At 38.1% G+C, this 24,555-nt stretch overlaps 1 protein-coding gene across 3 annotated transcripts in view; it reads right to left on the bottom strand.

Moving 5' to 3' along the window:
* The window catches only part of DAW1 (dynein assembly factor with WD repeats 1), a 41,890-nt gene that overhangs the window by 5,910 nt on the left and 11,425 nt on the right, over window positions 1-24,555 (bottom strand). The window contains exons 3-11 of one of the 3 annotated variants that reach the window (XM_059392706.1): window positions 22,312-22,456; window positions 20,582-20,640; window positions 17,748-17,870; window positions 13,742-13,841; window positions 10,662-10,769; window positions 8,427-8,533; window positions 7,443-7,545; window positions 6,554-6,668; window positions 5,846-6,120 (exon numbers count right to left, since the gene is read on the bottom strand). In XM_059392706.1, the coding sequence (XP_059248689.1) occupies window positions 5,972-6,120; window positions 6,554-6,668; window positions 7,443-7,545; window positions 8,427-8,533; window positions 10,662-10,769; window positions 13,742-13,841; window positions 17,748-17,870; window positions 20,582-20,640; window positions 22,312-22,456 (1,009 nt within the window). In that variant the 3' untranslated portion in view covers window positions 5,846-5,971. Of the gene's footprint in view, window positions 1-5,845; window positions 6,121-6,553; window positions 6,669-7,442; window positions 7,546-8,426; window positions 8,534-10,661; window positions 10,770-13,741; window positions 13,842-17,747; window positions 17,871-20,581; window positions 20,641-22,311; window positions 22,457-24,555 lie in introns of those variants that run through there. The other 2 variants (XM_059392704.1, XM_059392705.1) reach the window with 2 other exon arrangements.

Here is a 24,555-nt window from a genome sequence, read left to right as displayed (position 1 = left end):
TGGATGGATAGGTGGGTGGATGGATGGGTGGGTGGATGGATGGATGGATAGGTGGATGCATGGATGGATGGATGGATGGATGGATGGATGGATGGATGGATGGATAGATAGATAGATTGGTAGAATGTACAATGGATTGGTGGATGGATGGATGGATGGATGGATGGATAGATAGGTAGGTGGATGGATGGGTGGGTAGGTGGATGGATGGATGGATGGATGAGTGGAAGGAAGGAAGGAAGGATGGATGGATGGATGGATGGATGGATGGATAGGTGGATGGATGGATGGATGGGTGGATGGATGGATGGATGGATGAGTGGAAGGAAGGAAGGAAGAAGTGGTATAGAAATTTCCTTTGAATTAAGGTGTGGAAGAGCTAAATAATTGTAGAAGGAGAAAAACAGCAGTAGTAAAATTGTTGTCAGAAAAAACGTTAAAATTTTTCTGGCCAGATGAAGGCTGCTCCCTTATTACAATGCAAAATTACATAGGGGCAAAATTAGTAATGATAGGGAGTTTTGGTTACTTAATTTTCATTCAGAGAAGAGCAAAACATTTAAGTAAAATTTTTACTTGCCCTTCTGACAATGTCAACTTTAGAGGGAAATAGATGAAAAATGCTATTTTACAATTAATGTGTCGAACATTTCAAAAGACTTAAAGTGACCAATGCATTTTAAAAATGTGTTAATGGGGGACCTCGGTAGCTCAGTAGGTTAAGCATCTGCCTTCAGTTTAAGTCATAACCCTAGGGTTCTAGGATCAAACCCCATATCAGGTTCCCTGATCAGCATGGAATTTGCTTCTCCCTCTTCCTCTGCTCCTCCCCCCCTACCCACGATCTCTCTCTCTCAAATCATTAACTTTTTTTTTTTTAAGAATGTGCTAATATTGGGGCATCTGGGTGGCCCAGGTAGCTGAGCATCCAACTCTTGGTTTCAGCTAATCTCGTGATCTCAGTGTTGTGAGGTATAGCCCCATATTGGCCTCTGTGCTCAGCAGGAAGTCTGATTGGGGTTCTCTGCTTTTGCCCCTCCCTCACTTGCTCACTCTCTTTCTCTCTCTCTCAAATAAATATCTCTTAAAAAAAGAAGTGTTAATACAAGAAAAATGAATATCCTACATATAATAATTCTCCAAATTGCTCAAAAGATTTTTAAACTTAAGAAAACACCAAAATAATATAACCTAAAACTACGTTTTTAAAAGATAGAAACAGGAATAAGACACCAAAAAATAATCCAGCCTTGAGAATGATTCAAATGAAGAAGTACAATGTGATTAATGTGAGGAAACATTTATCTTCACTTTTACAGCTTCAACTAACTCCTGTTGAATGGATCCAGTTTTAAGAAGGGAATGAGAAGCAAGAACCAGAGTTAAGTAAACAAGATTTCTCCAAGCATCAAGACTTCTTAGAAGGTACAGAATGAGAAGAGGTTTACAAAACATACCAAAAGAAAAAAAAAAGTTTTTTTGAAGTAATGTCTTCTAGAGCAAGGAAATGGAATCACTGATAGGGGACGTAACAGATGATAGAGAAAACAGAAGAATTACTGAACTTACAGTTAGTTCTCATCCATCTCTCAGTATCCTGATCCCTAGACCTTGCTTGTTTCTCCCCTCCTAGTGCTGACAATCTCTTAACATTCTTTATAATCTATATTATATATATAACTTACTTATTCTATAATCTATATTCTATAATCTATATATTCTATATATAAAGTATAATCTTTATACTCAATATTCTAACATTCTATGGAAAACACATATATGATATTCTTCATATCTTCCCCCTCCATAATATAGCTCCACGTGGGAAGGAATTCCTCTCTCTTTTGTTCGCTGATATAGCCCATGTTCCTAAAACAATTTCTGGCACAAAGTAGGTTCCCTATTCTTTTTGAATGATTTTTTTTTGGTATAAGTGAAAATGATATTTAAAATAAAAAGTGTAGATTAATTACAGTTGAGGTATGATTCTAAAAAGCAAAGCTCTGTAAGATGAAAAAGTAAGTAGTTACTCTGAAAAAGATCGTTCTCCAAACTTAGGGCATTTATATTCAAGGATATAGAAAGAAATTTATGTATGATCAAAGGATCACCTCTGAAAAGTCATAGTGAGTAAGGGTACAGCATGCAAATGTAATTTTGAAAAGTGAGAGAAAGTTGGAATAAAGACTGTGTAATTAAAATGAATCACTGGCAAAATTCCATACCTGGTTATAACACAAAGTATATGTGACTATCTAACAGTATGTTAGTCACAAAGAGCAAATGCAGGCAAACAAAGAACAAATCATATCTGGAAAAAGCATCCCATTTTTGCTAGAATTTCTTAAATGGCTTTTAAGTTTACATGGACATGATGTAGAGTCACATAAGGTCAGTCATTAAGGGAATTAGACATAGTGAAGCATCATGTGTGATTATCAAAGAGATGACTTAGACACAGTGTAGGCTAATGTGTGCTGACATGGTGAGGACATAATCATAGAACAGCATGATATGCATTCATGGGGAGGTGACACAGAAACAATATAGTGTTATAGGTGGTCATCACAGAGATGATGCAGACATAGTGAAGCATGATGTGTGGTTGTCAAGGAGATGAAAACACACAGCATAGCATCATACAGGACATCAAAAAGATAATGGAGATGGTGTGTAGAGTTATCTATGGACTATAGAAAGATGACACATACCAGTGTAGTAACATATGGGGTCATCAACCAATGGGACAGATACACTGTAGCATTATAATAAGGCCATCATGGATATAGCACATACTATATCATGAAACACAGCCATCGGGGAGATGATTCAAAATAGTGTACCACTCAACATGGTTATCAAGGAGATGACATAAACATAGTATAGCATATATAAGATATATCCCTAGTTGGTCATCAAAGACATGAATAATGACACAGCATCATGTATTTATCAAAACATTCAGTCGTAATGACACACCACAACACATACTTAAAGTTGATACAGAGTGTGGCAACATCGTGAAGCATCACTTATTGTCTTCAGGGAGCTTACGCATAGCTGGGCATCATCCATGGCTATCAGGACAGGGGGAAGTCACAGTGTAGGATCATATAGAGCAGGTTAAAGATGATACATAGTGTAGCATGATAGGTGGTTGTCAGAAAGATGACCTATAGCATAGACTCACATATGATTATCAAAGACCTAGTCAGACATGGAATATCCTGGGATTTACAAGGAGAGAAGACTTTAGGCAGAAAATGGAAATACACTGTTTGTCCCACATGGTGTTACACATCAAATTGTGTCCCCCGCAAAACTCCTATGTTGAATTCCTAACCCCGAGTATCTTAGAAGTTGACTCAGTAGGGAGATTTGAGACTTTAAAGAAGAAATGGATTAACATGAGTTCATTAGAGTGGGCCCTAACCCAATATAGTTGGTATCCTTTTAAGAAGAAGAGATGAGGATACAGACATGTAGAGAGGGAAGACCACATGAAGACATAGGGAGAAAAATGCCACCTGCAGGCCTCAGAAGAAACCAAGACTGACAACATCTTGATCTCAAACTTGTAGCTTCCAGAATGGTGAGAAAAGAAATTCTTTTTGTTTAAGCCACTTAGTCTGTTGTGCTCTGTTATAGCAGCCCTGACAAATGAATACAGTTACCCAAGAGATGATGCAGTCACACAGGAGCATTATATGTGCTTACCACAGCAATACTGTAGTAGCATACATAGCGGACCAGATGGTAAAGATGCTCATAGCATCATACGTGATTGTCAAGAGACTACCCACAATAGATCATCATACAGTATATAGCTTCATCTGTTGTCAGAGACACAATGAGACTTAGCATAAGTTCATACATGGTTGTCAAGGAAATGACCCAGAAATAGTGTAGCATCACTTTGGCTGTCAGGGAAATGATGCAAATGTAGCATGGTGACATATATTATCATGGAGCTAACAGATATTATAGTGTCATACGTGGTCATCAGAGTGATGACATAGACATGATTTGTGTCATATGTGGATATAATGAACTTGAGACAGACATATTTAATGTCATAGGTGCTTATCAGGAATATAAGACATAGACTTCAGCATTAAAAAATAGGAAAATAACACAAAAATAATGTATCGTCATACTGTTTTCCAAATGGCACAGACATGGTATAGTGTCATACATGATTATCATGGACATGATATAGAAATCATCTAGTCACATCCTCTAGCAGCTTACAGGGTTGTTAAAGGGATGAGAGAGTAAAGCATCACACATACTTGTTTGGGAGGTTTTGCATAACATAGCATGGTTTTCTAGGATATGATGCATATATTATGCAGCCTCATGTGTGGTAATTGAGAAAACTCTCATAGTAGAGCATCACACATGATTTTCAAGAAGAGGATATAGATGTCCCTGTAAAGAACATAATACAGACATAGTATAACACCATACATGTTTTTAAGGCAATAACACAGAAACAGCATGGCATCTTAATAATTGTCAGAGATAATGTGGTTATCAGAGAGATGAGACAATCTGAGTGTAGCATCATACATGGAGGTCAGTGAAGTTACACACTTTAACATCACATAACCTCATTAATTGTGGGCACAGAGAGCATAACATATGAGCCCACTGTGGAGATGACACACACAATAACACCACACATAGCACTCAAGGAGATGACATTAAAGGATAGTGTGATAAGCAGACTTCAAGGATATAATCTAAGTATAACATGGAATCATGTAGTTTTGTAAATGAAGGGATCCAGACATAGCAGACCTTGAAGATGTGTTTATCAAGGTGATGAGGTAGAAATATTATAGCATCACACATAAATTTCTATGAAATGGTGAAGGTATGGTAGAATATTATATATGGTTATAAAATATTTGATGTAGATATAGTGTAGTATCATACATGATTTTAAGAGGAAAGACAAGGACTATAAATTAAAACTGTCAGGTATATGATATAGATACAATATAGCATCATACTTGGTTGTATAGCATCATACTTGGTTGTTAAAGGGTTAACATAGCACAGCTCCATACATGACCATCAGGTGGATGGCACAGAGGTGGTGTAGCATTAACTGCAGTCTTCAGGAAGAGGACATGTAGTGTTCTGTAGCATCTTACTTCATTATCAAGGTGATGACTCAGAACAGAATCACACATTGTTGTATGACGGCATGAGATGACAGAGACTGAGTATAGCATCCCATGTGGTTGTCAAGGAGATGATGCAGACACAGTATCACATGTGATTATCATGGATATGATATAATGACGGGGGGGGCTGTGAATGAGGCAGAAGTTGTATAGCATTTTACATGCTTGTCAGGAATACATAGCTGTTATGAAGATGACCTGTTGTTTACTATCATAAATTATCATCCAGGACATACTGTATATGTAGTATACCAATACAGATGGTTGTCAATGAGATGATGCAGACATCACATATATGGTTTTCAGTGAAATGTCACAGATACAGTGCAGCATCACATATATTTGTCATCAAGATGAGTTCTAGTATCACAGCACACACAGTTATCAAGGCAATGATGCTGACGTAGTATACATCATACACAGCAATCGAGGAGAAGATATAGGTAGAGTGCAATATCATATATGGTTTTTTTGTATTTTTTTAATTTTTTATTTTTTATAAACATATAATATATTTTTATCCCCAGGGGTACACGTCTGTGAATCGCCAGGTTTACACACTTCACAGCACTCACCATAGCACATACCCTCCCCAATGTCCATAACCCCACCCCCCTCTCACAATCCCCCTCCCCCCAGCAACCCTCAGTTTGTTCATATATGGTTTTTAAGAAAATTTGAGTATGGTGTATCGTGCACGGTGATCAGGATGATGATGGTATATAAAGCAGTATCTCATTTGGTGACCCAGGCCTGGAGTAGATAGAGCATGTGTCCTAGAGGGACAAGGTGGGCATAATAGAATAGCATACGTGGTCAACAGGGAAATGACATAGAGGTATTGGAGCATCATCTGTGGTCTTCAGTGAACAGAGGTACACGTAGTGTACCACCAGCCCATAGTTATCAGTAAGATGATGCAGACCTAGGTGGTAAACAAGAACATGATGTACAACAAAGCATCACATATGTCATCGCAAAGATGTGTTACATGCAGCACATGTGGTATAAAGATTTATGCAGATTTATTATAGTGCCATGGATGGTGGTCAAGTTGATGAGGTCAACGTGTTGTAGCATAATGCATGATTAGGGAGACGACCCAGAATATACCATTATATATAGTCATCAAGGGGATGTGAAGACCCAGTATAATATCAGATGTGGTTGTCAAGGAGATGATGCAGACATTGTAACCTGTGGTTACCAAGAATATGATACCAACGTAGTGTAATGACCAGCATCACAGAGATGAGGCAGATGTAGTGTCTCTCACAGCTGGTTATCAGATAGATTACCTATGGTATAGAATTATACACATTTATCAAACAAATCAAATGTATGAACAGATGACCTACCATCGGCTGAAGCAGTTGCAATAAGTTTTCCAGTGTAATCGAAACAGCTGTCTAGAATTTCATCATCATGGCCTGTTAGTGTTGCCACACATTTTCCATTTGTGGCATCCCACAGCTACAATAAAAAAAGAAAGTGACTGTGACTGACTTCCTGTCTGAAGTGCAAAAATGGGAAGAAGTAGTCATTATGACATGCTTATGGCTAGCTGAATAACTGTGCCAAGATCATGTGTATAATTTCCACATGTTCTGTTAAGTTTACCTGGATTCATGACAAGAAACCCCAGCCAACCAACTCACAAGGCACACTGGACAAGAAAAGACCAGAGACACACATTTAGAATGGAGAGTGCAAATCTGCCACTACATCAGGAAAAATCTCAAAGTGCGTGTTTCACTGATTGGAGTAGAAATGTCCTCTTTCCATAAGAAGGTCATCGAATGATAAGAAGCTTGATCTAAAACTATAATGCTAGAGAATAAAAAGTACATTAAGATTATAATACATCACATATGTAATCAAATATTAATTCAAGAGCATAAGCTCTTAGCAACAGAAATTTAAAGGCAGGGAAACATTGTTTTGAGCTTCCTCAAGATTCACTCTAATCAAAGTTTAACAAATGAACAGAGAGACATTAAAGAAAAATAACGTGTCTTTGAAAATAAGATCTTGTGATATATTTGATTCAATTAACATGGTTTTACTCCATCATAATTCCTTTAAACCTGGGGGATCAGAAAGTTAACATTTAAAAATGCCAATTATTTATAAATTAAATCCTAATTTTACAGCACCTTTGAAATGTGGTAATGTTTCAATGAATATCTGACCCAGTAAAAAGGGCACACAGGAGAACTGTAAAGCAAAGATATTTCTTGAGCTCACCATGCAGGTTTTGTCCATAGAGCCAGTTAATATCAGAGAGCAATCCCAGTTGAATAAAGCACTGCTAATCTCAGCACAATGCCCAATTAAGGTATACACCTTCCTACAAAAGGAAAGGATTCACATTTGTGAAAGTTGCCCTACTTCAGGATAAAGGTACAGATAATGATGTCAAGCCCATTGGTGTGAGAGTCAAAATTTTGGTTTTCACAAAAAAATACTTTTGATGACAAAACAAAGATGGTTCTACTACAGCTTAGAAACAGCCAACTAGTCTATTAATTTCATTTCGGCAAACATATATTTGGAGCACTCAAAAATAACAACATTACTTAAGACTTCAGAAATCCATGGCTAATAACTAATCCAGTTGGTCTGAGGTCCTGGAAGTATTCTTTACCAGACCAGTAGACCTCTTGGTAGTTCAGAAACTACCCATCCAACGTCTGAAGGGCCCTTCCTTCCCCCTCATATCTTGACTGCTATCCCTGGTAACTAGCCCCTCCATAAAGATGCAAGTCCAAGGTAGAGCTTTCCAATGCAGAGTCTAATTTAGTTAACTTCTCAGCAACTAGAACCCAAAATAATTAGGAAGGAAATTGAAATTGCTGGACTAAATTAAATTTTGAAAATTAGCCATGATTTTATTTACTCATGAGATCCATGCCCGCCATACTGACAAGTCATTGAAATCTGATTACACATATACAGAAGGAATAACAGCCATACACCCAGGCTATTGTTAACATTCTCCTTTTATGTTTCTGTGTGGCATTATTTGGTCAGAATTCCAAGAATGCACACATTTTTTCCTGGATCCAAAATATCACTTCTGATTAATGAATGAATTAAATAATGGATTAATTTATTCAGGGGGTATCCTATTCCTATAGAGTCCAAAGCACAGTTACTAGATATGAACAGCAAAGATGGTATTCTTAACCCTCTGATCCAGAGTAAAAAATCCTTAAAGACACAGAATACCTTCCGGTATCAGCTTCCCACACTGCAACAGTATGATCAAAAGATCCCGTAATGATTCTCTTTCCTGAGGTATTAAAGGACAAAGAGATGATTTCAGCGGAATGTCCCTAGAAAGAGAATAGATACTGTCATGCATTACCTGCAGAAAAACAATCTCTACAAAGGCACAATTCTTAGTTTAAAAGAAAATGCTAGAAAAGGCAAAACTCTATAGGTAGAAAAGAGATTAGTGGTTGGCTGGGGGGTGGTAATAGGTATCTTTCGGGGGAAATTTTGAAAACTGGAGTTTGGTAAAGGTTGCAATTCCGTAAATTTACTAAAATCTGACTTATACACTTAAATCAAGTCCATTTAACTTAATAAAACTAGGTTTTGTTTGTTTTAATGGACAGGAAGAGGGCAATATGTGGGAAATCATCAGAGGGCTTCTTCCACATTGTCTTGAAAACACTTTTTAAAAAGCGGTATGCAAAAAAAAAGGGGGGGGGGGGGCTGGGGTACTTGGGTGGTTGGTTCAGTCTGTTAAGGTTAAGTGTCTGACTGTTTGTTTTGGCTCTCAGGGTCTTGACATCCAGCTCTGCATAGGGCTACCCACTCAGCAGGGAGTCTGTTTGTCTGTCTGTCTGTCTCTCTCTCTCTCTGCCCCTCCCCCTTCTTGCTCTCTTTCTGTCTCTTAAAAAAAAAAAAAAGCTATATGCTTTATGAGTTAACAGCAGGTGATAGAAAGGCTTGTGGAATAAATTTAACTTTTAAAAAAGGATATTCTTATGCTGATTTTTTAAAAAAGATTTTAATTATTTGAGAGAGAGAGAGAGAGAGCAAGACCTGCGTAGGGATGGGCAGAAAGAGGAGGAGAAGCAGGCTCCCCACTGTACAGGGAGCCCAACCCACAGGGCTCAACCCCAGGACCCTGAGATGGCGACCTGAGCCAAATGTACCCCCTAACTGACCGAGCCACATAGGCACCCCTCTTAAGATGATCTAACATAAAATAGCTTAATAAATATCTGGCCTTTGGCCTGACTTTCCCTTGGTCACTGTCTAGGGCCAACGCATCAAACATTCTGAGGCAACGGCAAGAAGCCCCTCCTGGCAGCAGACTCTGCTTGCAGTATGGCCCTGGTTTCCCGAATTATTTTAGCAAATTAACATTACTTTTTTCACTAGTGAAAATATTCATTTACACATCAAATTTCTGGCTGATTCCAAATGGTGGACATTAAATGTAGCTGAACATGAAAATTCCAAGCACACAAAATAGATGTGGCAGACAGGTGTGGGTGTGCCGAGGGGGACGCAGCCTTTCGAAGACTGTTGGGCATGGGTCTGAAAGAAAAGGTAGTGAAGAGGCAGCACCCCACAGAAATGATGAGAACGACGTCGGAAGAGTGTATATACTTACGTTAATTAAGGATGGCACTCTGAATTCAGAAAACCCCTTGGTGTTCGTTGAAAAGAGTGCTTTTTCTCTCTTTCTAGTCCATTTTGACTTTCTTAGAAAAAACTCTCCTACGAAAGGGGTCCTAATTTGGAATCCATTTATAATTTGAAAGGATAAGAATTGGGTTTCCCACCTAGCTGTTCTGACTGATTGGCACAGAGAATCCCCCTATGTGTGTTCTGTTGCTTGGACTGGGGTGCGAGGAAGCAGAGGGAGCAGGTGGGAGGAAAGTGCGGGGCGCGTGGTGGTGACAGACTGAGACCCCCGTGGACATACACCACCCGCTCTTGCTCTCTGGGCAGTGCCCTTTAGCCTTTCTCCTCCAGCCACGTACCCCTTGTCATTTCAGACTTTGTAATACAGGAGGCTTGTGAGACTAGGGATAGTGGAGTGCAGTGCGGACAGTTGTCGTTTTAGGGAATCTTCTGGCAAGTTTCTCCAGTTCTGCCTCTTCCAGAAAGTGTCAGCCTCCACCTCCTTGGCCTTAAGCAGGAGAGATGGCACTAGGTTTTAAGCTGTGCTTGATGGGACTTACAGACGGAAGCTCATCAAAATAAAAAAGCCCAGACCTTCTCAGCTCCCTCGTCAAAGTCAAAGTCGTTGGGAATCACCAACAAACCCACTGGGATGTACTTTCATCACAGTCTGAAAACCAATAGCTCAAAAATATCTTCTCACATGGAGCTCATTCTGTGATAAGAATATGAATAACAACACACTCCGAATTAGGCTTAGGCTAAGCAATAGCTCGGGAGAGCGCAGAGCTCTGGAAACTGGCGACAGGATGCACGTACCGTTAAAGTGAACACCTCCTCTCCATTCTGGATGTCCCACAGTTTGGCTGTTGTGTCCATACTCCCAGTGGCCACGAGTGTGCTTTGAGGATTGAAGGATAAACACACCTGAATTCCAGGGAATGGAAGAGATTTTAGAAAGAGAAGAGTTTTGAATTGTTGATTTTGTATAGAAAAGCTTCAAGAGGTAACTGCCTTAGGTTCAGCCTAATTCTCTGCAGTGAGATAGCAGGGTGGCCTCTGGGTGGCTTGTGTTCTGCAGGTTGAATCCTGTAGCACTGTCCTCTTGAGAAGAGGTCTCTTTGCTCTCCCATGTCACCTAGGGAGACACGCCCACTCATTTTTTCCCTATGTCTATACTGGGTGCCTCCTAATGGCCCATAAATATGTTCGAGCTCTTTCCACATAAAAATAAATCCTCCCTTGACTCCATGTACCTCATTTTTAGCTACCTTTTTTCCCCTTTCACAACCAAATTCCTTGGAAAAATAGTGTACCATCATCATCACTTGCCCATCCCCCAATATTTCAACTGTGAGAACCACTCTGACTAACTGATCGGAAGGCTCTGCTGGTCACCCCCACTTAGGCTCCCTGATGCCTGCAGTGTCGACTCCTTTCTTCTCCATATTTTCTTCCTTCTTGACAACTTTGATGGCGTTCTGCTTTTATTCTTTTACCTCCTATCTCTTTTTTGTATCTTTTGGAGAATTCTTCTCGTCCCCAGGTGCTCAAGGTGCCATCACACTTCACTCCCTACTCATCCTTTTCTTTTCAGAAATTGCAATTCTCAGCAGTTCCCGTGGCCACCCTGATGCCTGTGACTCACACGCCCACGTCTCCTTCCCCGACCTCACGCTCAGTTCAACCCCAAAGGGCTTCTGTGAAGACATCGCATAGGCAGCTTGGATCAATCTAAGACATGCAAGTCATATGACCACAAACCTGCTTGTCCCTTTTATATAAATGGACAAGACGTTTTACATAAAATGCCCTGCCATTGTCTGAAGTTAAGGAATCACTCTGGAGCCCTTTCTCTCCTTCACGCCTCACATCTGCCTGACAACCCCCTCCTACTCTTCCACTCCAGCCTCTCTCACACTTTCTTCACCTGCCTCACGATGGGCCTCCGCTGTCTCTGCTTGCACTGCAACAAGATGGCCAGCTAGCCCCTGCTTCTGATCGTACATCATTCTGCCACACCAAGGGTCTTTCCAAAGAGTAAAAATGACCACGCTATCTCCCACCTAAAAAGTCTCAACAGCATGGCATTCTCCATAGGATAAAGTACAAATCCCTTAGCACAACATATGAATCAATACAACGGCCTTGCCAGCCTCCCCCACTTTGATCACGCTCACCATGTGATATGGCTTCGAATGCGGTGCAAGTGCACCAAGACATGGTACCTTTAATCCAGGCAGCTGGGCAGCACCAGAGATCCTCAGCCAGCACTTCTGACCATGGCAGCAGGCAGCAACCTCCAACCCCCCATCCAGTGTGGTGCTCAGCCATATTGGCCTATTCTGTGTACGTCATCAGGTGGGGATGGTTGGCAAGTACTTCTCTGGCCACATGGAGTCATCTGAGGCTGAAAACACCCATCACTGTTGCAAACCCCCTCTGGGCATTGGCCAGTGCAGCTCTCACTGCCCAGAGAATGTGCTATCTACCTGCACATACTTTCCTTATCATCCCCACCATCAGAGTGTCCCCTTTGTGACCACACTAAACCCCCCACCAACTTCTAGCACACTACAATGCATCTCTAAACTTATTTATTGATGCTTCGACTCCCTCCAGTGAACCACAAAGTCCCTGCAGGACAGGAACCATGTGTGATTCTATTTGGTATGCCAAACACACAGGCCATGGCTCGACACATGGTCAATAGGTAGTAAATAATTATTGGATTGATGTTGTTGACTGTCAAAAGTATCAAAGTCTTCCTTGGAACTATATATAAAGAAAACTTTTTCAGAATTCCAAGGAAGCATGAGAATGAGGATTATGTTTTTCTCATGAGTTTGGACATGTTACTTACTCTCTCTATGCCCTGGCATCTTCAACTGTAAAATGGGGAAATTTCTAGCTCTTAGGGTAGTGATGAGGTACAACTAAGCTAATATATATAAAGGACTTATACATTAGCACAAAACTGTCTTTTGTGCACACTGAGTGTCATTAACAGGTCGGTTATAATTTTGCACTATAGTATCCCCCAGTGTCTAGCAAAATATTAAACATAGCATGAGCCCTTATTGGATGAATACGCCATGAATCCGAATGATAATTATAAATTTTACTCCTAAAATAAGCAGCCTGTTTATTTTTAAATGCTATCATTTTTCCCATAGGGTGCCAATTAACTCACTAATTGTTATAGGATGTAACGCAGAATTGGCCAAGGGCAAGGTCTTCCCAAAAGCGATAGCTATTTAGAGTAGCAAACTGTTTATGCAAATTTGAGTTCTAATGATATCCAGAAAACAACCAGGCTAAATATTTCACATGATATAAAAAAGTTACTTTAAAAACTATTCTAAGAATTTTATCAACACTCATTAAGTTGGTCCTTTAAAAGCAAGTCACTGAAAAAGAAAAAGTGAGGTTGGACATGGTATTCAAATGTAATTATCACTTTGCACATCTTCTTATTCAATGTAGGATATGGGTCTTTGACAACAACTGTAAGATATAAAAACTCAAATAGTTTACAAATTACTTTAATGCCTCCATATAAAATATATACAAACTGAAAATACCGGATATAATTGGAAAATTATTTATAAAGGTAGAACTATTCCTTGTATAATGGGTTACTAAAAAGAAATAAAAATGATGCATTGATGTAGGTCCATCAGTTGTAAGAAATGTACAAGTTTGGTGCGGGTTGTTGATAATGGACATGTTTGGGGCAAGGCAGAGAATATATGGGAAACCACTATATCTTCCACTTAGTTTTGCTGTGAATCTAAAACTGCTCTAAAACATAAAGTCTATTAAAAAAAGAAAAGGAAGGAAGGAAGGAAGGAAGGAAGGAAGGAAGGAAGGAAATGCAATAAAATAAATATACTCACTATTTCTGCTGTGTGACCCCTAAAGGTATGGTAACATTTTCCTGTTTCTACACTCCATAGCTTACAAGTCTTATCGAAGGACCCAGTGGCAATTTTGTCACTAAGATTAAAAAAAAAATGGATTTTGAAAAAAAATTCAAGCACGTATATCATACACTGAATTAAGACAAGAGATATTAATACATGGGTTTATCTAGTCAGGAATTTACTTTGTTTTTAAAACAAAAAGTAATCTGGCATTTGTTTCAGTGGACAACAAAACTAAGGTCTAATTTTTCAATAGTATCAGTTTATATGTTTAATTTTAAGTATTTTACATTAAAATATTGCATTAAAAAGTAATAAATTTATGTTTGGGATTACAATAAGCTTTTAAAATAACAAAATGAATTTGGTACAAAATTTAGTTTAGAAAATTCCTACCAAATGGAAATACATAATGTATGAGTTGCAGGGACACAAAAAAATTCTATTAGCAGGTCTACTGACAAGGATAATGTTGAATTTAAAAGAAGAAGAATGAAAATATATAAATAATTTAATTTATACCATATGACTAGGTAAGGTTTTGAGAACTTAGTGTCTCCTTGGGAAAATAATGCTAATATTACTCTAACTGTAAGGTCTTTGAACAAGAAGGAGGGTCTAGAGAGGAAATATGGTGAAGACCAGTACCTTGCAAACAAGAGGCTTCCTGTGTATACCGGGGAGTAGGGTTACTATCAACATCCAACAGGTAAGAGTAGGTTGGCCTGTTTGGCTTTCATCATAGAACTAAATCTTTTCCTTTACCACTGACTCCTGTCTTTTATAGCAAGTCGTCCAAATGTTCATCCAACTGGGTCATCAATTACAATGCAGGTGCACCGTTCAAAAGTGTGAAATGTCTTAAGATCCAAAATACATATCCTAAAGCAAATTCTATGTGCTTGGCACAGTTGCAGAATTCATATTTTGTCCAAACTAACACCAACGCTCTGTATATCTCCTTTGCTCTTAGGCCACCCACATAGTGTTTCTGTGGTCTCTGATTCTAAAGAAAATGAAGGGGGTGCCTGGGTGGCTCAGTGGGTTAAGCATCTGCCTTCACCCTGGTCGTGATCTTAGGGTTCTAGGATCAGCCCCACATTGGGTTCCCTGCTCATCCGGGAGCCTGCTTCCCCCTCTCTCTCTGTGCCTGCCTCTCTGCCTACTTGTGATCTCTCTGTCAAATAAATAAATAAAATCTTTAAAAAATAATAAAATAAAAAATAAAATAAATGAAGTCCTTTCTACCCATGCTCCAGGGACATTTTTTTTTTTCTTTTTTCTGGAGAACACCCACCCAACCCACCTAGAGCTTCCTTACACTCAAGGCTGGTTGTCAACCGAAAGTCTGCACTGGCTCTCTCTCCATCCAGTCTAGGCATTCCTCATCAGTTGCTGTGTCCACCAACTTCTGCTCAGACACGCTGAGAGCCCTGTGTGCTCTTTTCCTGCTCCTTCTCTCCATTTCCTATCCCTCCTGCCCCTCAAACATATTGTCTCAAGTGCTGTTGTTTCTCAGTTAACTACTGTTTGGTCACACACTGCTCTCTACATCCATATGCCTCTACATGAGAAAAGATAATACTGATCACATATTCACATATTTTTTTAGAATTACTTTATTGAATCAAAGCTTACTCCTGACCTAATGTATAGAACACATAAACACTAAACTGGCTGAAGTTCACCTCTCTGTCTCTCTCTCTCTTTCCTCTTTCCCTCCTCTCTCTCTCTCTCTCTCTCTCTCCCTCTCTCTCTTTCACACACACACACACACACACTCCCTCTCATTCTTTGGTGGTTATTTAGGACTCATTCGGTTGAAACCTCAATGCCCCCAAATTCCCTGGGAAATGCTGCTTTAATCCATACATAAATATTGAATTATGTAACTGGACAAGAAAGTTTTCGTCAGGGGGTCTTGGTAGAATCCAATAAAAGGGCCAAAAAGTGAAGGGTTCCTGACCTCTCTATACCCCCAAAAACTTTGTTCTCAGATAGGCATGCAAAAATATCGTATCTTCTAAGTAGACTTTATGTGATATGGTAATATACTATAGAGACTATACTTGTAAAGTGCTTTAAAGAACATTGCAATTAAAATAGAAATTATACTAGAAGTAAAGCATGATCATTTATAATTTCAATAAAATCTTTCTCTCCACAGGTTGGTGAAATAAGATATTATAAAAATTATCATTCCCTACATTGTAAAACTGCATCACATCATAGTTAAGTTTTTGGTAATGCAATTGGAATATTTAATCATTTTAATGTACCAATTAAGTTTGACTGTGCCATCACAATTAATGTTTTAAAAGTGTGTTACATTTTAAAGAGATGTAATGACATTAGCAACCTACATATCAAGTGTTTAATATTTATGGTATAAAATTTCAACTCTAAGTGCATCAAATTTTTATAAAACTCCCTTTTATTATTGCCCTTGCCACTATCTTACACTGTTTTCATCGTCTCTTGAATCTACCACTTTATCTGCCTCCAACCAATCTCCTTGCCTCCTGTTTCTTCCCAGTCCAAACCCTCTGGCCCCTTGTCTCTGCCATAAGAGCCCTCCTGAATAGCACTTTCATTGAGTGCCTCCTTTGTTCACAAAGCTTTCATCACAACTCCGTCCTCCAGAGCAGAGTCCGAACTACACAGAACACTATGATCTTGACTTTTGTTTCTCACCAGGAAATGTCCACTAGAGAGCCAGGGGCACTGGGCGAGCCAGACGGAGTCCTACCTAATCTCCGGAGCTGCAAGGTGCCCTCGCCCAGGATGTCCTCCCCTTTCCTTCTGTCTCCCACTTTCCATGCTTCTGCTTGAGCCTCACATCATCTTGAAAACCTCTACCAGGAGAAATCACATGGATCTTTCTCCTCTTAACTTTTAAACCATTTGCTGTTTTTTTTTTTCTAGTCATCATAATACCTATATTTATTGAAACAGCATGGTGAGTGAAAAAAGTTGGGGAGTCATCAAGAAAAAGACACACATTAAAATTTTTTTACTCAAATATGCAAGGCCAAGGCCTTTTCTTTGGCTAACTCGAGCTCATTAAGTGTCTTTCAGAAATCATATCCAACCTCTACCACTTCCAATTATTTTCTTAAAAATGGGATGAGAATGTAAACATACTTGCAGAACAATCTGAATGCAAAGGTTTTCTAAATGTTTCAATGTGCTTTCTAATTTTTGCATTGATATCATCTACAACTTCATTCAGTAGTAATTTTTTCCAAGATTTGCCTTATCTATGTTTTCACAAAAAAAAAGCTTTATTTTCATAGTCATATTTCATTAGTTAAAGCAATGCTCAAATAAATACCATAATTATAACTGAAAGCACAGCCAACATAAGCTGACTGATGAACAAACACAACTAATTCTTGGTAGGTTGACTAACCAGTGGGACAAGAAGCTGGGCATACCAGTGGGTGGCGCAGTTGTTGCAAGCATGCAGGGAGCAGAAGGCGAGCTAGAGAACTAAGTTAATCTGTTCAATCAGGTAACTAGAGGTTGGTTGGAAATGCAATTATATTTTGTACTGTTATGTATCATGTTACTGTACACATTTTCTCCCTGGTAAAGATGGTAAGTTAACTTTTAAACAAGGTAAACTGTGCTATGTGGGTATGTCAGAGTCTCTAGATGCCATTGCTATAACCATCCGTAGGAACTGCCTGTCAGAGAACTCTGAAGGGAAGAGACTGAGCTCTGCGTGAACTTGGACTCTCACTCTTCTGTTTACTATGTGATCCTGGGAAGGGTACTTGAACTTTATATACTTTATATGAGAACGGTAATACTTGTCCCAAAACCCCTTTAAGCACTGGAGAAGATATTTAGAAGGCTTTCAATGCACACATAAGGCATTTGGCAAATTTTAGTTCTCTTTTTCCACGTAGGGGGAGAAGAACAAACAAATTAATGGATTAAAAAGGCATAAGTGAATGAGTGAATGTCTCTGTACCCGTATGGATTGTTGAATGCTATGGCATAGACTACATTCCTATGGCCCTCCAGGGTGTGAAGTTCCTCTCCAGATGCAGTGTCCCAGACTTTACATGTCCGATCATAGCTTCCTGTGATAAAGCTAAGACAAGGAATATAAATGAATCACAAAGTGACAATAGCAGGGTGTTTATCCTTATTTTTTTTAACCTGCAATATTGTAAGCCCATTTATATTGGTTTTTACAATGGAAATTGTGGATGCAGAAGAGGTGAATTGGGAACAATATCTAAATCCTTTGATTATAAACTTTCTGATTATCCCTAACTCAAAAAGGAGTCACTAAATAAAATAAAGAATAATCATGCCAGGGGTGCCTGGATCACTCAGTCAGTTAAGCCTCTGCCTTCGGTTCAGGTCATGATCCCAGTGTTCTGGGGTTCAGCTCTGCATAGGGCTCTCTGCTCAGCAGGGAGCCTGCTTCTCCCTCTCCCACTCACTCTGCTTGTGTTCCCTTTCACTGTCTCTCTCTGTGTGTCAAATAAATAAATAAAATCTTTAAAAAGAAGAATAATCATTCTTATAAATAATTAATAACTAGAGCATTAATCATAATGTTTTCTGAAATTCTAACATATTTCAATAAACAGCATCATTCTTCCCATCGGCCCCACCATAAAATATGAGCACCATCTTTGATTCCTTTAATTCCCTCACATCCCACGCACAATCTATTAGTAAATCCTGTTAGTCCAATCTCAAAATACATCCCTAGTGTGGCGCCTTCTCACCAGGCTCCATTGCCTCCATCTCTTGCCTCCACAAATGAAGCCATCTTCTAATGGGTCTTGGCTGGTACTTGGTCCTTACAAGTCTGTTTTCCACACTGAAACTGGAGTTTTGTTTTGGGCTTTTTTTTTTTTTTTTTTTTTTTTTTTTTTTTTAACCTTCCTTAGATGGCTTCCTAGCAATCTAGAGGAAAAGCCAAATTCTGCTTATCCCCATAAGGCCCGCAGTACTGGCCTTCCCTGGGACTTCAACTTTGCCCCAAAGCATACCCTGAGCTGCCATGTTGGCTTTTTTGCTTGTCTCTGAAGAACTCATTTTTGTTTTTCCTTTTTTACACATGCTAGTTCCACCCATCTGGTTTACTGCTGTAAGACCCCATGACCTGGAACATGACTGACACACTAATAAGTGTTCAATGAACATTTACTTAAGATTTGCAATCTTCTTACATGACTATCCTACTACAGGAATAATTAGCATGCTGCCCTCTCAAATTTTAAAGTAAAATAATAGTATCTCACTTATTCCTTAAATATTCCATTAGGAAATATACTTCCCCAACACAGAGACACAGAAAAAAAAAAATGCACAAAATTAGAAAGCCAGTCTCTACGCCAAATGATTAAGATAAAAGTTGAACACAAATCCTGACATTGAAACTCAAATAAATGAAAGGGCTGACAAAACAGTGTATGATTCCTTTCTAGGCATCTCCTCACAGCTTCTTCAGGGATGTAAATTAGTACGTTCGTGATGGAAGACAGAATGGTGGTTCCAAAAAAAATTAAAAAAATAGAACTACCATATGATCCAGCAATCTCTCTTCTGGATGCATATCCAAAAAATGAAATCAGAATCTCATCGAGCTATCTGCATCCTCATGTTCTTTGCAGCATTGTTCACAGTAGCCAAGATATGGAAACAACATAAATGTCCATCAAGAAATGAATGGAATATTATTCAGCCATGAGAAAGAAGGAAATGCTGCCATTTACTACAACATGGATGAACTTAGAGGACATTATGCTAAATAAAATAAGCCAGACACAGAAAGACAAATATTGTCTGATCTCACTTATATGTGGAATTTAAAAAAAAAAAGTCAAATTCATAGAAGCATAGATAGAACAGTAGTCACCAGGGGCGGGGAGTGGGAGAAATGGAGACGCATTGGTCAAAGCGTATAACATTGCAGTTCTGTGTGATGAATAAGGCTAGAGATGCAATGCACAGGCATAAAGACTGTAGTTAATAATATAGGATTGAATACTGGAAAGATGCTAAAAGAACACATTTCAAGTGCTTCCTTCACACACACAAAAAAGTGGTAATTGTGAGGAGATAATGTTAATTAGCTCAACTGTAACAATTACTTTACTCTGTATATATGAATGTCAAATTATGTCACCTTAACTATCTACAAGGTTAATTTAAAAAAAGGAATTTCTATTCCTTGGCTGTTAAAAATTAGAAATAAAGACTAGAAATGGAAATATAGAAATAAAGAGGTGGCACACAGAGGATTCTCAGGGCAGAGAAACTGCTCTGTGTGATGTCTTAATGGGGGATCCCTGTCGTTACACATCCATCAACCCCTAGAATGGACGAAAGCCAGAGTGACCCCTAATGCAAACTATGAGCTTTGGGTGATAATGATGAGTTTGTCAATGTAGGGCCAGCAAAGAGGGAATCTGAGGGTGTATGGCAAATCTCTGTACCTTTTGTTCAATTTTGCTATAAACCTAAAAACCGCTATAAAACGTATTCTAATAATTTCTTTAATAAATTTTTTTCATTCAAAAATTTTTAAATTTTAGAGGCACCTGGATGGCTCAGTTGGTTAACCATCATCTGCCTGTAACTCAAGTAATGATCCGGGGGCCTGGAACCGATCCCTACATCAGGCTTCTCACTCCGGGGAGAGTCTGCTTATCCTTCTCCTTCTGCCCTCCCCTCCCCCACTCTGCTCATGCTCTCTCTCTTGCTGTCTCCCAAATCAATAAATAAAATAGTCAAATAAACTAAAATTTTTAAATTTTAAATAAATAAATTTGAGAAACTTACCATGAGCCTGATTTATTAAGTGCAACATTAGTCAATGGCAGTATATGTGCTCTGAGAACCTTCAATGAAAGAAATCACAATTTGTTTTAAAATGAAAAAAATTAAGTTTAACTCATTAATTTTAACTTCAAACTAATGAAGACATTCAAGTTTGTCTTAATTATAAATAAATGGACAATAGTCACTATCTGAACAAATATGAAAAAAAATACATTGTGTCTTCTACCATTAAGACCATTAAGACATTTGATAGTTAAAAATAATTCCAAAAACATAATTAAATCTGTGTTTTCCATAAATTTGATTTTAAGATAAATTACTGATATTAAATAAGATATCAAAAAGCACTAATTTATAATATTTTCTTTTAAATACTACACATGGGGGCCCTGGTGGCTCAGTGGTTAAGCCTCTGCCTTAGGCTCAGGTCATGGACCCAGGGTCTGGGAGTCCTGGGATCAAGCCCCGGATTGGGCTCCCTGCTCAGCGAGAAACTTGCTTCTCTCTCTCCCACTCCCCCTGCTTGTGTTTCCTCTCTCTCTATGTCCCTTTCTGCCAACCAAATAAATAAAATCTTTTGAAAAAAGAAAATAAGTAAATAAATACTGCACATGGTTTTGTAAATATGCATGAATAGTATGCAGAGGAAATATACCAAATGTGTTTTAAATATAGACTTTACAATTTGTTATTACTTTTGGACTCCTAAACTTTCCTAGAGTCAAGATATGTATTATTTTATTTATCTTTCAATTTCCACATTGTCAAGCACATGGTGAATGCTTAATATTTATTGAATGAACATACATAAATTGGATAGTGTGTTTAAAGATAAAGTGATTGCCAAGGCTGGGCCAGACCCAGTTATTTCTACTGCAGGAGTATAATTATTAATACTGTCCCCTTTCCCTATCAAAAATATTCCCTTTGGAGGATAAATTACAAGGGCTTGTGAATTATAGAGCTCATATTTGGAGTTAAACAGTGCCACCTCCTGGAACAAAGCAGTATCATACGAATAATTTCTTAATCTTTCAATAATACAGTGAAGGGATGGCTACAAAAGATTGAATATTTTCTTTCAGATAGGATATGTTAATTATCTAAATAATAGTTTAGTTTAGTTTAGTTTTATTTAAATCATAAAAATAAAATCAGTGTAATATGAAGCAATACTAGAATAAACTATTAAATATTGTTAAATAAATAAGAAAAACTAAAAATGTCCTGAATAATTGACTATAATTGTGATATTTTTACTTTAACCGGTATAAGCTGATTAGAAAAAAAATAGGTACATTTGCACTGCATTTAAATTATTATAGAAGTCATATCAATAAATAATTTACTGAAATACAGTTTAGTTCACATGGAAGCAGAAAATATTAAGTTATTGATGTACTGTGAAATACAACTTCTTGGTATTAGTCCAACTGGAAAAAAATCTAATTATTCAATAGCTTAAGACAACCTTAATGGTCATCGTTTAAGCTTAACACTGTAAAGAACAGCCAAACTTACTAAAAATCTTTCTTTAACTTCTCAAGAAATAAACGTTAGAATTTCATTCAGTCAGTCAATAAACAAACATCTGTTGAGACTTAGTCTTAGCAAATATATGTGAGGCACAGAGGGAAAGAGAAAATATAATCTGTATTTTGTCTCAAATTGGTAGGATACCAACTAATTCATTGAAGTTCTTCTATTTAGTTTTTTAAAACACTCATTACCTTAAAAAGATAAAATTTGTGGTTGCTGTGCTGTCTGAGTTTATCTTGTAACCTCTGTATTAAAAGCTTTACTTGATCTGATCGTGAAGCTGTGATTAGAGGCTCTGCTTTTTGTATTTCTTCTACTAAGGCATTGACATCAGTGCTGAAATTCACACACAAAAAAAAGAGTTACTTTTTTTCTATGCCAAAATTTGCATAGACATGCATTGCAGGAAGAATTGCATTGTGTTATGAAGCACATCTACAGAATGTCAAAACACCATAGCTTTACTAGGAGATTTTGGGGGTGGAGGATACAAATCAGTAAAATCGAGCCTGCAGAAAAGTAGCTCAGGTTCTTCAGAATGCACCATCATGAACCTCGTCTTCTCCTGTGGAAATTGTGCAAGAATTATTATTTGCTCACCTGAGAAGCCCAAGTGCATATAGGTTCTGCACATGAGCTCTTTATTTTCTTCCTGTTTTGGTTTTTTTTTTTTTTTTTGTCTCTTTAATGAACCCGTACAGAATGTTCCTGGTACCACTCTATTTTGTACCTTATATATGCTCTCTTGTTTAAACAACCCCCTGATTTAATGCTTTTATCATAATTACTTCAGGGATGAAGAAACTGAGGTTTGGAAAGGTTAAGTTTTAAATATTTTTTAAGGAAAGAGAAAAATGGACATTCAAAGAACGATGATGATTAATATTTCATATGGACTATAGCATCGTTCTCAAAAAAAAAAAAAAGCTGCTCTGAGAAGTATGAATTCAACTTTCCCCCAATATTCAAATAACCTATGGCAATGCTGATTAATTTTGCTAGTCTGGAATAATTGTTCAAGACAAAGAATAATGTCTATAAACCACAAAGGCAACCAAAATAGGTCATTTTGGCTCCTTATGCCAAATTCTGCTTCATCAGCTGTCTGTCGCGAATGTCACTTCTCAATAACCCACCTACCTCTCCTACCTCTGTCTCAGCAGCTGGTTCTCAGAAATGCAAACTCAGATAAGCAAGCCTCTCCTCTTCATAAATAAACAGTTCCCGAGCTCCCTTCCACGTAAGGGACTGAGCTGGAAGACTAGTCATCCCACTAACATTTATCCTACTATTGCTTAGGCCCTGGGAGTGTAAAAGACACAGTCCCTGCTCTCAAGAAATACAATGTATCAGAATCAGAATGAATATTTAGATCAGAAATGAATCAGAGGCAGTTTATAATGATGACTTTGATAAATTCCAGAGAGTCAGTTGTCCAAGGGCTTATAGTTTCCTAAGAATTAAGATGATAATGCCTCTTGGAAAGGTTTCCGACCATTGTTATAAATCAAAACAGATTTCCCAGCAAGATCTAAATTCACCAGATATTCACCAGATTTACAGATATTTAATCTGTACATCCCAAGCCTGTGGAATTCTAATTGTTCCTTTCCAATATAGTAACTCCAGAATGTCCCCTATTGTGCAAATATTTTTATGTGCAGAATTCTTCTAAATTCTTGAGCAGAACCAGAAGTAATATCCATATACTTTTTTTTTAACTTGGCATTTATATACTACAAAGCATGACTACTGCATCCTAAGGACCTATACCTTTTTAAATATAAAATCTATATTTTTCTGCCTCTCTAGCTGAAAGCTATTCTCTCATATAAACATTAATCTGTGCCACTCACATGATGTCCCACTCAGTACAAGTTGTTTCTCAAACTGGAAAACACATTCACCGGGGTCAGGATTAAGATTTTTATAGCTTCTTATTGACCCTAACCTAGAGGTTTGCATGTAGAAGATGCAGATAACCTCATTACAGACTCAATAAATGAATGTTTAACAAAGGAACTTTCTACACGCTGGCATAATCAGTAACATGTGCCAGTTACAAAAATAACTGACATTCCTGACTTGATCTTAGACCTTGTCTTCCCTGAAAATAGATAAAACAATGACTTCTATATGAAATTCAATGGCATTATCTTTGCCACTATTTATTCTTTGGTTAAACAACAAACGATTGAATACCTTCTTTGTGTAGTCACTTGGAACAAGAAGAGGACTCAAGGTAAACCATCACCACCTGAGCCACTCCCTGTCCTCACCCTCAGACAAGCTCCAGACCTCTCTAGTGGCCACAGTTCTGGGAAGCCATGTTGTTTGGGCTCATTTCAAAACTCGAGAGCAGCTCATCTACTATTTAACTACAGTTATGTGAGAGGTCCCTTGGCTCTCAGTTTCTGTTCCCCTCCCCGATAATC

This window comes from Mustela nigripes, chromosome 3, assembly GCF_022355385.1.
Source record: "Mustela nigripes isolate SB6536 chromosome 3, MUSNIG.SB6536, whole genome shotgun sequence".
NCBI classification, from domain to species: Eukaryota; Metazoa; Chordata; class Mammalia; order Carnivora; family Mustelidae; genus Mustela; species Mustela nigripes.
Note: the sequence above shows the minus strand (reverse complement) of the source record. Positions and strands in the feature narration are given on the sequence as shown.